The 16,161-nt window shown below is 26.5% G+C and overlaps 7 protein-coding genes across 8 annotated transcripts; 3 read left to right on the forward strand and 4 right to left on the reverse strand.

The window, feature by feature from the left end:
- Positions 1 to 427: 427 nt before the first annotated feature.
- OCT59_009155 (uncharacterized protein) lies at positions 428 to 910 on the reverse strand (the record flags this gene model as incomplete). 2 transcript variants are annotated; one of them, XM_066133354.1, is made up of 2 exons in its annotated part: positions 428 to 573; positions 670 to 910. In XM_066133354.1, the coding sequence occupies 2 exons, from the start codon at positions 908 to 910 to the stop codon at positions 428 to 430; spliced, it is 387 nt and encodes a 128-aa protein (XP_065999803.1). The 2 variants fall into 2 exon arrangements, with proteins under 2 accessions (XP_065999803.1, XP_065999804.1); XM_066133355.1 differs by lacking the exon at positions 428 to 573 and having other exon boundaries at positions 587 to 910.
- A 255-nt stretch (positions 911 to 1,165) lies between these two features.
- Positions 1,166 to 1,540, reverse strand: OCT59_009156 (uncharacterized protein; the record flags this gene model as incomplete). The annotated part of the gene is made up of 1 exon (XM_025310341.1): positions 1,166 to 1,540. The coding sequence occupies one exon, from the start codon at positions 1,538 to 1,540 to the stop codon at positions 1,166 to 1,168; it is 375 nt and encodes a 124-aa protein (XP_025183312.1).
- Positions 1,541 to 3,175: 1,635 nt separating this feature from the next.
- OCT59_009157 (uncharacterized protein) lies at positions 3,176 to 4,942 on the forward strand. The gene is made up of 4 exons (XM_025310340.2): positions 3,176 to 3,181; positions 3,304 to 3,567; positions 3,654 to 3,712; positions 3,793 to 4,942. The coding sequence occupies exons 2-4, from the start codon at positions 3,357 to 3,359 to the stop codon at positions 4,294 to 4,296; spliced, it is 774 nt and encodes a 257-aa protein (XP_025183311.2). The 5' UTR covers positions 3,176 to 3,181; positions 3,304 to 3,356; the 3' UTR covers positions 4,297 to 4,942.
- OCT59_009158 (uncharacterized protein) lies at positions 4,589 to 5,346 on the forward strand. Its single transcript, XM_066133357.1, has 3 exons — positions 4,589 to 4,695; positions 4,802 to 4,808; positions 4,896 to 5,346. Exons 1-3 carry the CDS (start codon positions 4,635 to 4,637, stop codon positions 5,341 to 5,343), a joined length of 516 nt encoding a protein of 171 aa, XP_065999805.1. The 5' UTR covers positions 4,589 to 4,634; the 3' UTR covers positions 5,344 to 5,346.
- A 652-nt stretch (positions 5,347 to 5,998) lies between these two features.
- On the reverse strand, positions 5,999 to 8,201 carry OCT59_009159 (uncharacterized protein; the record flags this gene model as incomplete). The annotated part of the gene is made up of 10 exons (XM_066133358.1): positions 5,999 to 6,007; positions 6,086 to 6,291; positions 6,360 to 6,505; positions 6,574 to 6,722; positions 6,801 to 6,863; positions 6,933 to 7,013; positions 7,089 to 7,202; positions 7,261 to 7,390; positions 7,485 to 7,769; positions 7,843 to 8,201. 10 exons carry the CDS (start codon positions 8,199 to 8,201, stop codon positions 5,999 to 6,001), a joined length of 1,542 nt encoding a protein of 513 aa, XP_065999806.1.
- Positions 8,202 to 8,623: 422 nt separating this feature from the next.
- On the forward strand, positions 8,624 to 11,536 carry OCT59_009160 (uncharacterized protein; the record flags this gene model as incomplete). Its single annotated transcript, XM_025315247.2, has 10 exons — positions 8,624 to 8,813; positions 8,900 to 9,015; positions 9,090 to 9,161; positions 9,227 to 9,313; positions 9,385 to 9,516; positions 9,581 to 9,692; positions 9,767 to 10,228; positions 10,295 to 10,480; positions 10,546 to 10,619; positions 10,693 to 11,536. 10 exons carry the CDS (start codon positions 8,624 to 8,626, stop codon positions 10,999 to 11,001), a joined length of 1,740 nt encoding a protein of 579 aa, XP_025183308.2. The 3' UTR covers positions 11,002 to 11,536.
- Positions 11,537 to 14,239: 2,703 nt separating this feature from the next.
- On the reverse strand, positions 14,240 to 15,585 carry OCT59_009161 (uncharacterized protein; the record flags this gene model as incomplete). The annotated part of the gene is made up of 4 exons (XM_025331080.2): positions 14,240 to 14,581; positions 14,655 to 14,913; positions 14,997 to 15,339; positions 15,468 to 15,585. 4 exons carry the CDS (start codon positions 15,583 to 15,585, stop codon positions 14,240 to 14,242), a joined length of 1,062 nt encoding a protein of 353 aa, XP_025183307.1.
- Between the last annotated feature and the right edge of the window lie 576 nt (positions 15,586 to 16,161).

Here is a 16,161-nt window from a genome sequence, read left to right on the forward strand (position 1 = left end):
TATCATCTTCAGTAATATTTTAAAATAAATTACAATATAAATCTTTTAATTCATTTGCTTTGGACCATTTTAAAGAATTTGCATCCCAACATTGTTTAATTATATTTAAAATTGGTTGGAAAATATTGTAATCAGATTTTGGTCTAAATCCTTTACAAATTCGAATAGCTAAGAATCCATCATGAGTAAGGTTGCTTGCCGAAACCTAGGGGTTTAGGCAAGATGGCGTTTTGCCGAAAAGCGAAATTCTGCCGAAACTATATTAAAGTTATATTAAAAAACTGGCGAAACTTTGGAGAAAGGCGAAACTGCCGAAACTTATTATAAATGCCGAAACTGCCGAAACTCTGCCGAAACTATAATAAATCTATAGTAAAATTTTGACGAAACTAATCGTAGGATTTTGAAGAGGTTTAGACAAGCAACCTTAATCATGAGCAATATTATAATAAGAGGAAAGTCCTGTACAAACTTCATATGCAAGAATTCCAAATCCATAAATATCACTTTTTTGAGTATATTCTTTTTCTTTTAAAACTTCAGATATTACATAAGGTAATACTCCATATACTTCTTTATATTCATTTTAAGAAGGTTTTGTATTTATTGATTGATATAATCCTAAATTAACAATTCTAACAAAATCATTATTATATTTTAATACATTACTATAATAAAAATCATGATGAATTAATCTACACTTATGAATATCTGCAAGTCCAATTGCAATCTTATATAAAATATCCAGCTTTTCTAACCAATTTATTGAATTAAAACTATTATTTAAATATTGTCTTAAACTACCATGTGTTGTATGATTCATTACCATCATAAAATTATTAGATTCTGGATCTTTAATAATGCTATAAAAGTTACCTATATATGTTGTTAAATGAACCATAAAAGCCATTTCAATCTAAAGGAATTCATAATTATGAATTTAGTTAATTTAGTATTTGTAAAAGGACAATATCTAGAAATTAATTAATTAATAAATAAGTAACTTACTTCTCTTAAAAAATCAACTGTAATATCCTGTAAGTTATATATACATTTTAAAGCAACCAGAAAATTTTCACATATATCAGCATTATGGTTTTTATTTCTTATTCATTGATTATTTTCATAATTCCATTCTGAAATAAATCCATCTTTTCAAATTGCTTCATAATTCATAAATAGTTCCAAATCCTCCTTTGGCCAAATATTTAACATTTTCAAATCTATTATATTCAATCCACTCAAAACTTCCCCAATAATTAAGTTGTGCTTTTTGAATAAACTTATCAATTTCATGATTTCCACTAGTCCAATTTTTGAAATTTTGTTGAATGATACATTGACACCAATTATAAGCAGTTTTATATTCTTTGCATAAACCATTCCTTTTATACAGGTATTTTAATTTTTCATTTAATATTAGTTTATCAATTAACAAACTTTGTTCTTCAGTTAAATTTTTATTGTTAAAATCTTTTATTTGTTCAAGTACATCATCGCTGAGCTTAAATTCTTCATATTGGATTGATGAATGAGACATTTTTATGTATAAACAGAATGAAAAGGTTTTTTTTTCGGAGTTTATTATGACAAAAAGTATGCAAATGTCAATAAAGAATAAAATGATGTGGCCATGACACGTAACTATTACACATTAATACATTCTTTCATCTTATTAAAACAATAACTGACACTTATTATCGACAAGTGCAGATTTTTGAAAATACAATTATTAAATATAATAAGAAATATTTATTTTTACAATAAAACAATATTTATTAATTGTTACTTAATTTTTGCCATATAGTATAATACTAGATTTGACGTAAATAAATCAAATTTAGAAGAAATATTACGAAGTATAATAGGCATGGAAATTTCCTTTTGATAATTTAAAAATCTTTTAAAACGTATAAAACGTAATGAAACGAACTTTAAAATCAAGTTGATACCACAAGTATTAGTTTGTTAAGTAAAACAGCGGAGAAATTTTCTGCTCATTCTAAAAACATATCTCTTTAAACAAGTTTGAATTAAGAAATGTCGTTAATCTATGATTCTAATTTATCATTTTATCAAATTATCTCATAATCGTAATACAGTAATGATTTTACCAGATATAATTAAGGTCCTGCTGTTCAATTGATAAAAGAAAGACATATTGATGTTACTAATGTGGCTTGTCTAAAGTAATTATTATCCTATTATCCAAAGGTCTTGGAATTGTTGGCCAGATCCTAAAAATTCTAAAGCAAGATCAGCCGTGGTCTTAGCTTGTTGTGCTATAGGAATCGGATTGGCTTATAATTTCCGTCAGTGAAACCCTTTTAGTTACTATGGAGAATTATTATTTTGACGATAGAAATATTGGTACAATACTTTCAATTCTTTAATTAATTATTCGGATCATTCTAAAGATCTTTATCAATCTTATGTTCATGGTTCGTCAACGATAATCAATGATACTTTCTTGTCATATCCCCAAGCCTTCCTCGAAGATTCCACAAATAATTACAAATTACAAGAATAGTAGCACAGGTCAAAAGGTTCTCAGGCTCTGAAGTTTAATTTTAAGTGAATATATCTTAGTCAATATTTAATATACAAATGATAAGATATTTGATAATATATTTCGGGTAACACTTTTTGAAATGATATTGACAATTCTAGTAGATGTGATTTGTGCATTGTGCAAGTTGATTAAATAATAATATACTTAGCCGCAAATTAAAAATTTTCTGATTGTATTTATTTTTTATTCTTTGATCTGTTTTATTTACACGAATTACACGAACTACGCGTTTGTTAAGAAATTATTCAAAATTATCCTTTTTAAAAATTTTCCGTTCTAACTCCGCCTATTATTATTAAAAATTTTTTGATAGAACCTAAAAGGAAGTCATTAGCCATATACATCTAAGCCATAATATTAGATCAAAAAATTTTTACATATTTATAAGCCATACTTTTTAACCCTCCTGATTTGTTACGTCAGGGAAAAAAACCCCTTGATCTTTCCTTTGGAAAGATTACTAGAAAAAACATACGGCAATAAGCCATCATTTTAGTTTTAAATTTATTTTTTGTAAGGAAAGGCTAAGTTTTTATTTTGATCAATCTTAAAATTTGTTAATAAAATTCATGGCTTTTTTCGGAAAAGCCACATTACAGTTTAAAAATGATTAATTTTATTAATCTGTACGAAAGATAATACATTATTATGATCAAATACATGGAAAACAAAAACAAACGAAAATAGATATATAAGCATGCCATTTTTTCTCCTCTTTTCTTTCAAAATACCAATTAAAAAATTATTTATTTAAACCAAAAACTTAAATAAAAATAGCAAAAGAATGAAAATTTTAGCTAAATTTATTTTACCCTTTGCAGTATTTACTGCTCTTGTCAGTTCTTCTCCTCTACCACAAGAACCTCCCGCTCCCGGTCCTGCCCTTCCTTCTGGTGGAGAGAAAAAAATTGTTGTAGTAGGACCAGGTCCGGGTCCTTGGTCTGTTGGCTCTGAACAAGTTGCTACTTGGTGGTCTACAGGATTTACTTCAGATGGTTTGTAAAATAAAAGAAAATTTTTATATTTTTTATCTTCATCTTATATTATATTTCTTAAATATTTTGATATTATCATTCTTTAGATCCAATAACTGTCACTACTCATGAGGAAAGTGGTACCACACCAATCTTTAGCGCAGATGTACGTAATGCTTTTAAAATCAATTTGCCTTAAAAAATTCATTTAAACATTAATAAAATTTTTGTTCACAAAAAAATTAGTCTACTCTTAATAAGGGAAGCACACAAATACCAATCGACGATAAATATACACCTGGAACTAATTATGTAACTGAAGTCAGTCTTAAATCAGATCCTTCGATTAAAGGTATTGGCCCAGCCTTCACAGTTACAGGGGGAGGTGGTGGTGGCGTACCTAAAGCAGCACCGGGGCCACCACCTCCACCTGGCGGTCCATCAGGTGGTCCTCCACCACCTGATTCTGCTGGTGGTAAAGAACCTGAACCAAGCGGTAAAGGTCCTGAACCAAGCGGTAAAGAACCTGAACCAAGCGGTAAAGGTCCTGAACCAAGCGGTAAAGAACCTGAACCAAGCGGTAAAGGTCCTGAACCAAGCGGTAAAGAACCTGAACCAAGCGGTAAAGGTCCTGAACCAAGCGGTAAAGAACCTGAACCAAGCGGTAAAGAACCTGAAGTTCCCGGTGGTCCTCCACCACCGCCTGATGCTGGTGGTCCCCCACCACCTGATTCACCCAAAGCTAAATAGAAAGATAATTTTTTAAACTTTTATAGAAGACTAGATTAGATAAAAATTTTTTTTATTTATGTTGTATATCCACAGATAAATATTTTAACCAATTACATTCCTTTATATCTATTTATTAACGATTACGTTCTTTTTATGCGTAATTAATAAAAAAATTTTAATGAAAATTTCATTGTGAATAATATAAGTTGTTTTTGTCGAACTGTGGCTTGTGTATGGCACGAGATATTTAATAACTTTTAAACCAGCCACAAGCAAGGATAAATACAAAGCATTATTGGTGCATTTAGAAGGTGTATTTATTAGATATTTTCTTTCTTAATTATGAGCTATTAATAATGACTTCAGAAAATGAAAATGTAGTTGTGCATACCTGGGAAGACGTTAAAGAGATAGTAGGCAATTATTTAATAATTTTTTTTCTACGTTGAAGTTTTTTATTTAATATATATAACTTATTACTACTAATTTATTAATTTTTATCTTATTCAATTTATCAAAAAAGAATCCGGGTATTTATTTTCTCGTTTTCTATTTTCTTTCTTTCTTTTTTTTTGTTTTTTTTAATAAATTAAAATTTAACGTTTTATTACTTCCAGACGTTTGGAATTATTTTATCGCAGTAAATCAGAGCAATTAAGATATCGTGCATACAGAGAAAGAATAAAAAAAGAATATGGTTCATTAGACAATTATATTTATCAAAATGTTTTAAACTGGCCCAAAGAATCTTCCCCAAACGACCCTTCATTACAAGAATATTTTTCATCAAAAATTCCTTCAACTCATTATAATCTTCGATTAAACGATTTTCCTTATACAATAGATTCATCTATTTCTCATTATGTCCTTTGGTCAAGATTACCTTTCAGAGATCCAAATGATCGTAATGTAAAAGATGATATTAATTTATTTTTAAAAGAAAATTTTCCTGGAAATGAAGAATGGTTGTTTTTTATTAATCCTCCTCAATTACAAAGTATTAAAAATATTTGGCATGGTCATATTTTTGTAAGAGATATTCTTAACACCCCTAACAAAACCTAATTTTGAAAAATCGAGTAAAGAAAAAGCGAGAAGACATTTTAATATATTAGAATTTATTAATTTTTACTTAAACTTAAAATTGTCAAAAAAAGGAAAAAAATATTAATCCAATGACAGACCTTTATTGGTATTTACATAATTTTAATTAAGCTTAAAGTAAAGATTAGATAAGAAATCTAGCATATAAGAAAATAAATTACATAACGAAAAAGCTTATATAAAAGAATTGTATGCTTATTTAATTAATCATACGTAAATTATCAATATTATAATAAAGAATAAATATAAAATAAAACCCTTAAATGAATTGTTATTATTTATTACTTTTCCGTCCAAATTAACCCTTATAATTCTACTTTAATTCTAATTATAAAATATATACATAATGCAATAAAAATGGTAAAAATGATGAATGTTTTTTTTTTGTAAGAAAAATATATATACACAAATATAAAACAGGAAAAAATTAAAATTAACGATATTGTTTTTAGAGTTGAATAAAGGAAAGGAGATTATCTAATAAAAAAATAAACGACAAGAATTATAATAACATAAATAACATACAAAACCACCAATAATTAATGGATATAATAGTTGTGAGGATGACCACAAATCTAACAAAATTGGCCATAATAAATGGAATTATCATTACAAGTTAATTTTTCTGTAAGAGTTAATTTTAAGAAAAATTAATTTAATAAAATAAATAGAATAGATAATTACTATATTAAGAATACTTTACTCTTTTAATGCCATTATTATTAGCATTATCATAAAACTTCAATCGTTCGTTAAAATATTTTTCAAGTCCATTTGCACATTTGACATAAATTGTTCCTTCTGCGTTGTAAATTCGACAATTATTGAAAATCAACCGCACATCCTGGATATAATCATCAAGTGTCTTATAGCAATTATTCTCAACTTTGGACTCGATCGTCATCAAATCTAAAAGAATCAATTATATTTAATTTCTTTTTTTTTCAGGAAAATGAGACATAATAAAACTTATTTACCCATCGGAGCTTTGATAATCTTATAATAATCCGGGACTTCATCTCCATTCACTGGAATTCTAAATGGCCATGATTTTGCATGCTTTTTTAACTCTGCTGTAATGCTTGCCATTATGCTGCGATTTGTTTTTTTGTTTCCGTGTGCTCTGTAATTCGAATTAGAGGGTAATTTAAATAAATTGTATAGCAAACTTGAGATTCATCTATAACTTACCGTGCCTCCATTTCTGGATCCCATCCAGACTCTTTGATGCCCTGGATTGTCATCGGGTCAACGTGCTTGACTCCGTTCTTATGGAATAATTGAAGTCCTGGATATTTAGTAGATTGTTTAAGGCGTTCGGCAAGCTTAATTTGAATTGCCTATATAGATTATACATATATTTCATTAAATCAATTGAAATTAAATAAAAACCGAAATTAAGACAAATTAAGACGTACCCTCTTTTGTCTTGCAAGAATCTCTTGAAGACGAGTATATTTAACCTTAGGAATCATCTTGCACTGTTGATTAAGATAAAACTAATGTCAATAAGAAAAAATTAGTATAAAAAAAATATAGTAATAACCAACCTGCATAATCGTGGCTTCGTCATAATCTTTAATGAAGCCAACCCACAGGCGACGTTCAAGGGTAATCTCTGTTGTAAACCCCTGTAATTGTAATAAAAATTGATCAATAGTGGCTGAGTTGATCAAAAAAAAAAAATAGTAATAATATTAGCTTACATTTTTCTTAAAAAAACCCATTGCATGATTATCAGCATATGTCATAAGATATTTTACATTTTCATTGTCTTTGAGATGGTCCTTGAGGTGATTCATCATATGTGAGCCGTATCCCTAATTAAAAAAAATATTATCATATATCCTTTCAAAATAAGTTGATATATAAATGTACCTTGGCCTGTTCGTCTGAATTTACAACGCAAAAAACAATCTCCGCCAGATTATTTTCTGGAAACAAGCGGAATGTGATACCACCTACAACCCGCTTTTTTTCTTTAACAATTGCCATTGATTGATGTTTACTGTTTAAAAGAAGATTGATCATAGTTTTGAACAATATATCCATTAAATGTTAAAAAAAAAAATTTATTCTATGATAAAGAAAAAGAAGGTTACTTGTCATATACAAGGCGCGTTATGTATTCAGCTGGCATGTTAGGCAACTGTGTACGAATGCAGTTTTTTAAACTTGTTAAAAGCAATAAATTGTCCATAGTACCATTGTTTGTTATGACCCTCATCTCAATAATTCCATCTCTTTCTTCAATAACTGCGGGCTTTTCTGGTATTGACAAGGGTTCCTCAAGTTCCTTGTAAATATTAGTTGCCGAATCCTCGCCGTTCTCTAACTTACGCTTTGAAGGTTTATTGGTTGTTGTATCACTTCCCGAGGAAAGCATCCTATGATAAAAAAGACCTTAATATATTATTCGGTTATATTAATATTAGGAAAATGTTTATAAATGCTATATACCTTCGCAAACTTCGGATCTCTTCGTCTTGGTAATCAAAGTCCAAAAGCTTTCCTTTAGATTCTAAGATCTTATCAATTCTCATGGCGATTTCTATTCTTCGTTCTAATTCTTCTGAACTTGAATTACTATCATTACTTTCTCCATGATAAACAACTCTGTGTCCGCATGCGCACAGGTCTGCTCGACCAGTGTTATGGGTTTTAGGTTTCCACCCAAGACAAGGACAGCGCTCTGGCATGCTCCCAGAACCACCTTCGAAAGTGCACGGGATATTCCTACCGATCTTCAGTAATTTTTCAAAAAGTGATAATGATTGGACAGGTTTTGATGCGGGTGGGTATATGTTTTGGTAATTCATTGTGTTTTAATATAATAACTAATTAATTTTTTTTGAATTTCGTATAAAAAAAGCTTGAAAGTCGTAATATCACGACTATTTTTATGAGAATTACAAAAAAAAAATACGGATGATTTAGAAACAATTGTTTAATGGAACAAATGATTTTTTTTTATAATTAAATCAAATAAATCTTCTAATTGTATACTACTGTTAATTCAGCTTTTATTTAAGAATATTGCACTCACGAGAATAAGAGAAAGTGTGTTGTGGATAAATAATTTGGGATAATACTTAAAAACTGATCAATAAAATGTTCACTGTAAATAAATGTGGATGTTGAAATGAATGAATTCGTTTTTTTTTTATAAATTGAAACATCGTTACACAATCGATCATTATACGATTAAGTTTTATGATATCATCATACTCCAAAAAAAAAAATGTCTCAATTTCTTTCTAGTAAAAGATTTCCAAATTTTATAAATCATCAAAATATTAATTCTTTGTTAATTAGTACAAGTTATATACGAAAAGTTACAAATTTACAACACATTATTTATAAACAATATGCCACATCAGCTTTTAAGAAACCAATTTACATTACTACACCAATTTTTTATGTTAATGCAAGTAAGCTATTTTCATTTCTTTATTTTTGTAATTAAATTTTTATTATTTTTATTTTATTTACTTGGGATTTTTTTTTTAAAAAAAAGTCCCACACATAGGACATTTATATTCAGCAGTAATTGCTGATAGTCTAAAACGATATTATGAATTGAAAGGTCATAAAGTTATTTTTAGCACAGGAACTGATGAGCATGGATTGAAAGTAAATCAAGAAATATTTGTTAGGAATTATATTATCGAAGGATTTCTCTATTTAAATCATATCAATTTTATTAGATTAAGCAATCTGCAGAGAAAAGTAAAATGAATCCACAAGAATTTTGTGACCAAGTTTCTAGTAAATTTAAGGTAATTAAAATTAATATCTATTATATTATTCTTAATAGTTACATAATTATTTTAGTTACAAATAGGAACTTTTTGATATCGCCAACATCAGTTATACAACCTTCATACGCACAACAGAACAAAGACATAAAGATGCTGTAAAATATTTTTGGGTAACTAATTACATCGTTATGAATATATTTTGTATATAAAGATATTAAAGTTTATTGTCATTTTCTAACAGAAGTGTCTTATGAATAATGGATTCATCTATAAAGGCAGATATAAAGGTTGGTATTCAGTATCTGATGAGGCCTTTTATAATACTTCTCATGTTCAAGAAATTCAAAATCCTGATTCAAAAGAAAAACTCATGGTTAGTTTTTTGTTGATAAAAAAATAAAATTGACGTGCCTTTAATAGTTTAATCGATTTTTTAGATAGCAACTGAATCTGGTCAGTCTGTAGAATGGACAATAGAAGAAAATTATAAATTTCGCCTTTCAGAATTTCAAGATAAATTAAAAAGTTGGTTAGAAGAGAATCCTCAAGGTATTATTATATTTGTTTGTTCACTCATATATGTTGGTATTATGCTAACATAATATCATTTTTATTTTTTTTAGTCATTATGCCGATTAATAAATTCAATGAAGTCAAAGCATGGATTGATAGTGGATTATCTGATTTATCAATATCTAGACCACATTCTAGACTAGATTGGGGAGTTGATGTTCCGGAGGATTCAGAACAAACAGTTTATGTTTGGCTGGATGCTTTGATCAATTATCTTACAGTAACAGGATTTCCTTGGCCACATGATGATTTGAATGGATGGCCCGTAGATATCCATGTAATAGGAAAAGATATTTTGAAATTTCATGCAGTATATTGGCCTGCATTTTTAATGGCGGCAAACTTGCCACTTCCTCAAAAAATTTTAGCTCATTCACACTGGACGATGGAAAAGCAAAAAATGTCAAAAAGTCGTGGTAATGTAGTAGATCCAATTAAAGTAATGAATGATTATGGAGTTGATACAATTCGTTACTATTTAATGAGAGATGGTGGAATTGCAGATGATGGAGGTAAATTTTAAATTGTTTTTTCTATAATAATTTCTACATGTAAACTTACTTAGCTATTATATGTAGATTATTCTGATGAGAACATAAAAGTACGATATCGAAAAGACTTGGCAGGGCAACTTGGAAATCTTGTATCACGTAGTATTTCTCCTGCATTAAATCCTTCTTCTATTGTTCCATCAGCACCTAAATTTCTCGGTGAAATAGCCGAAAAGGATGCTAACTTGTATTATAAATTACAAAGCCTTCCAGGTAATATTCATTTCATATTAGAGTTTATGAGATAAAGAATATAATTTTTTTTTATTATTTCACAGATCTCGTAGATAAACATTTCCAAAATATGGAATTTGGGAAAGGATTGTCATTTATATTTGACGCTATTGCTGAGGTAAAAGTTATTTTGATTATATGCTAACAAATAAAAATTTCCCTTTATTAAAAGGATTATTTCATTTCAATAGGCTAACAAGTATTTCACAGATAATGAACCATGGAAATTAAAAAATGACAAGAATCAAAAAGAAGCTGTTAATAATATATTGTTTTACTCGGTAGAAACAGTAAGAATTTCGGGAATTTTGTTACAACCAGTTATGCCAACAAAAATGTCTGAATTATTAGATAGACTTGGAATACAAAAAGATCAAAGGACTTGGGAATATGCTAGATTTGGTAGAGGATGGGATTTGAATAATAATCATAATAGAAAGATTAAATTTCATCATGATGAAAAAAGTGTTTTATTTCCAAAATTTAAATTAACAAAATAAAAAAAATTTTATCTGAAGTGTATATGCATTTTTAAATAAATTTAATCTTTTTTTCTAAGTAATTGTAATTAAATGTGTGGACATTGTTGCATTCCAATGATATTTCTATATCCAGTAAGTATTTCAAGGATAAATAGATGGTTTTTCGAAAGAACAGTTTATGTTACTATACATGAAGTTTAATATTACTAAGTTATTCAAATGAAAGGTATTTCTATTAAATAATTAATCTCCTCTTATGGTTATAGGTGATATTATAGGTTTGAACTTTATGCAGTGATAATGAGGATGTATTATATTTTGGACAGACTTGAGGTCATTAAGTATAATAGTCAGTAGTTTATTCTAATAAATTTTTCTCCTACAATCAAAAATAACCAATATGAGCAAATTTCTATTATATAAATACATTAGATATATCATTATAATTTATATATTGCAATATATAGATTAATTATGCACTTTGTAAAATAATGTAAAATATAAAAATTGTATATAATTTTTATAAAATATTTTACTTAAACACAACTAATAAAATAAAAAAAAAGTAAATTTCATATATATATACTTCAAAATAATAATTTAATTGAATTAATTGAATTCTAAATCTATATATTAGTAATATGAAAATGTATTTCTGGGCTACCTGTAAAATCACATAAATTCCACTAGTAAAAAATTCCAGAAACCTCTCAAATCCTCCAATCTGGCCAATTTTCTAATATATAGTAAAAGTATACTCTTTCAAAAATCCAACTAGTAAAAAATCCTTAAAACTTCTAATAGTAAAAAAAAATTCCTAATTTTTTTTTATTTAGAAAATCCTCTAAATTTCATAAGAAAGCAATAAAAAGTATAGTAAAAATAAGCCTTTACAGCTTTTCAGAGACATTTCACTAATAGCAAAAAATAACTTCTTTAGAAAATATTTTAGAATCCATATAAAATAAAAATAGCTATCCAATTTTATATAATAAAATTAGACCAAATTCAGAAACTAAGTGATTTAAGCAAATATCTAAAAATCTAAATAAATTAAAATTAACTTTTATATAAAATCAATTAGACAAAAAAATAACTCTTACAGCCAACAGAACTATACTTTTTGTCAAAATGACAAAATACTAATTAAATTTATTTTGATAGACGTAATGTATTTTGACAGACGTAATTAATTCATAGTAATTTTATAATAAATAGTGAATTTGTCTGTTCGCCAAAATATGACGCGGAGAAGTATAAACAGAACTAAAAATAAAAAAAATATAAATCAGTTCACAATCCATAAAAGTTCTGCTAATATAGTAAATTAAGAAAAATCCAGAAAATTATTTTCATATCACAGAAATTAAAAAATCAAAATAAACAAAAGATTAAAAATATAATTAAATAAAAGTTATAACAAAAAAAAAAATCTAACTACCATACTATAATATCTAGTATTTCAAACAAATCAATTTAAATTAAGCTAATAAGCCAGTTATAATTGATTAAATATCAGTTGTATTAAAATTTGTGGCTAATAAGTTTTATTTGTAAAATAATTAACAAATTTACTATTAAAAATGTAGATTATTGGATCAAAACAGGCACCAGGAGTATTTAATGATAGAATGCATAGAATATATAAAGAATGGGTAAATAATGGAGAAATTATGATTTATATTGATGATGTTACCATCTTCGAACCAAGAATCGTCACAAATCAGGTTGAAGCTGTTATAGGAGAGTGGAGACCTTTAATTAAATAAATAAAAATACTAACAAAAATAAATAAAACTATAATTATTAATTGTTTATTAATCAACTAATTTAAAATTAAATATTAATTATAAGATTAATGTAATTTTATTATAAATCAATTAAACAAAAAAAAGGATATAATTAGTAAAATTTATTTTAAATTTTATTATTAGTTTGTTTAATTGATCATTTTACTAGCAAAATTTACTATGATTTTTTGCCCTTTTTTTAATTTCCTTATAGATAAACTGTATAATAATTTTAACAAATTTGAATTCTATATTACCAAAAATATTCTATTAAATTTTAATAAAGTTTTTTATTAAAAAATCAAAAAATCATAAATTATATTTAATTCATCAAAAGTCAACACTTTGAACTTTGAATTTAATGTATAATCATTTATAATAATATAAAAAAAAAAGTATTGCTATAATTTTTCTTCTATTCAAATAGAATTTATAGAATTTGAAATTTGAATTTAAACAACATATATAATTTATAGTATTATTGTTTGTAAATTTATAATTAAACCAAATTTGTAGCGATTCTTTTGAGCATAATAATAATAATAAAAAAAAAATAATAATAATTAAACCAAAGTTTTTTATATAGATTAAAATGAAAGTTTATTCTGAAAAAATAAGAAAAGCTTAATTTTGAAGTACATTATAATGAAATTGGTTTTGATTTTTTATTTGCAGTAATAGTGAAATTTAATCCTAAAGATGAAATGACATCAGTCATTATCACCATCATTCTTTTTTTGCCTAATAATTGATAATGCAGAAAAGATGATGATCTAGTCCATAATGTCTCCATGTTTGTTCATATTAACCACATGTTCTATCTGATTAAAAAAAGTTAAGATTATTAAAGATTATCAAACAAAAAAAAATGTGATCGAGACGGAAAATATATGTTCACGTGGATTATTCCGATATTGTTTAAAGTTTCGTTCCTCGTAATTTTGTTGTATCGAATAAAAAAGGTTTAAATTAATAATGATTGACATAACCATTATACTCTTGAGTGAAACTCTAAATTTGCAAATCCCTTTTCAATTGTCGCCTACTATAAATAATAAACTCGGGCAAATCTCTCATTGCTCATGTGCTTAAATTAAATAGTCAGACGCAGTGCGCAGTACCCTCTTTACGAACTAAATCAAAATAAAGTAACCGATTTATAATTAAATTAGGCTCATGCCTTTTAATGAGGAAGTGAGGACAAAAAAAGAAGCATCCAAGAAGAAAAAAAAAGGATCAAAAGAAGAAATGTAATTATATATATCTAATATATATATATATACAACTATTGATATTAAAAAAAGGACTTTTTTTTAAAAAAAAAATTAAAACTATTTAAGAAATTATAATATAATAAAGGATTTGACAAGAGCATGAAAATATGGTTTAAATAAATTTTTAATGTTAAATTAAATATCTACGTATATGTTTAAAATAAAAATTATGTAAATAAATGATTGATTGATTTATAATAAACCAACTTCACGTAAATTATTTTGAATAATAATATCATTAACAGCAGCCATAACAAACTTAATTTGTTGTGTATCAGTGGCACAAGTAAAGTGTGTATAAATTTGTTTAACATCTGATTGATTTAATGATACGAAGCGATCTAATATATAATCACAAGCTGCTTCATAATTATTTCCACCTTCATAATCTGGGAAAAATTTATTCATTGGTGATCTTGGTAATTTTTCTCTGAATCTATCAATTTTGTTTAAAAACAAAATTATTGACGTTTTAACAAACCATCGTGAATTACAAATTGAATCAAATAATGTTAAAGCTTCTTGCATACGATTCTAAAAAAAAGAAATTAAAACATCAAAAAAGAGAAATTAAGTAATTTAATATTTTGATAAATTAAATACATACCACAGTCTCATCTTCCATTAATAATTGATCATATTCAGAAATAGCTACCAAGAATATGATGGCTGTGACATTTTCGAAACAATGAATCCATTTTTTACGTTCAGAACGTTGACCACCAACATCAAACATACGATAAGTGAGTTCTCCGATCAAGAATGTGGTTTCCGTAATACCAGTTGTCTTTACGCGAGATCTAAGCACATCTTGATCGGAAGGGAGATAATCTGGCTTAGCAATAGCATCGATTGTATCAAAATAGCTAAAAAAAAAAGGAAATATATAATTAGAACGATTTTTTTTTAAAAAAATAAATATATATACATATATATAAAACCAACATACTATTTTGCGGAATCATTCAATTGATATTCTCGTGAACGATTGAACGCTTCTTGAACACCACTATCAGTCCATAAAATTTTAATAGCTATGGCAACTTCTTGAGGTAAATGATCACCTTCAATTTGATTGGGTAAATTCAAAATAGTATCGGAATGTTTCTTATTGTTTCCATCACGAAATTTTATTGACATAGTTTCCATTGCTTCTAAAATGACCCTCATAGATTGTACAGTATTAGAAAAGATTATTTCTTTAAAAGATTCTCTTTCTTCTGGGGAATAACCACCATCATGAATGAGTTTCATCTGCTTAAGAATCGTTGATTTTCCGGATTCACCAGCACCTATTTTAAGAAAAGTGAAATTTGTAAATTATAAATATAATTTAGGTTAAGGCTAATTTTATCATATTGTGGCGCATCAACTACTGCGCCATGTGCGAAATTCACCAAATTCAAAAGTTCATTCATACCAAGTAAAAGCATTTTAATTTCATTGCGCATCTTAAGCTTATCTCTTCTAAGTTGACTTTCAATCTCTTCATTTATCCTTTTCCCTTCCTGTTCTTCCTGACTCATACAACAACCCATCTTTATTTATTTATTTATCTATCCTTTCTTTTTTTTTTTTTTTGAGTAAACCGGTTGTTTAAAAAAAAAGAGGAGTGTAATATAGGAATTAAAATTATTATTAAACACTTCTAATTTAATAATGAATTATTATTATTTATTGCTTTTGTTTTTTTTAAAAAAAAAATTTTTTTTATTAAAGAAAGCAAATGGTTATTGATAATTATTTGCAAAATAATTTTCGTTTGGTCGTTATTTCGTTTCTGTGGTTCGTTTGTTTTTAATATTTTTTTTTCTTCTTACTTTATGAAGAAGAATATAGAGAATTATAGAGAATAAAATAAAAGAATTTTTCTTAAAAAAATAAAAATAACTATATATATATATATATATATATATTACATATATATATGTATAAAAAAAAAATTAGAAAAAAAAATAATAATTCGAGATAATTTGGAAAAAAAGTTAAAAATTTTTTTTTCCGGAATAATGAATGGAAACTTTTTTTTATTTAAGGAGAAAATAATGAGTTAAAATTTTCAAATTTTTTTTTTTTTAAACTCAAATCGACAAGTGGGGAAGACAGTTTTTTGG

This window comes from Rhizophagus irregularis, chromosome 17 (genome assembly GCF_026210795.1).
Source record: "Rhizophagus irregularis chromosome 17, complete sequence".
Classification (NCBI taxonomy): Eukaryota; Fungi; Glomeromycota; class Glomeromycetes; order Glomerales; family Glomeraceae; genus Rhizophagus; species Rhizophagus irregularis.

Excerpts from the sequence above, each read along its gene's own strand:
- OCT59_009157 (XM_025310340.2), top strand. The coding sequence starts at position 3,357 with ATGAAAATTTTAGCTAAATTTATTTTACCCTTTGCAGTATTTACTGCT. Across the intron at positions 3,568-3,653 it reads TACAGGATTTACTTCAGATG|ATCCAATAACTGTCACTACT; the intron begins GTTTGTAAAATA and ends ATCATTCTTTAG. Across the intron at positions 3,713-3,792 it reads CACCAATCTTTAGCGCAGAT|TCTACTCTTAATAAGGGAAG; the intron begins GTACGTAATGCT and ends CAAAAAAATTAG.
- OCT59_009158 (XM_066133357.1), top strand. The coding sequence starts at position 4,635 with ATGACTTCAGAAAATGAAAATGTAGTTGTGCATACCTGGGAAGACGTT.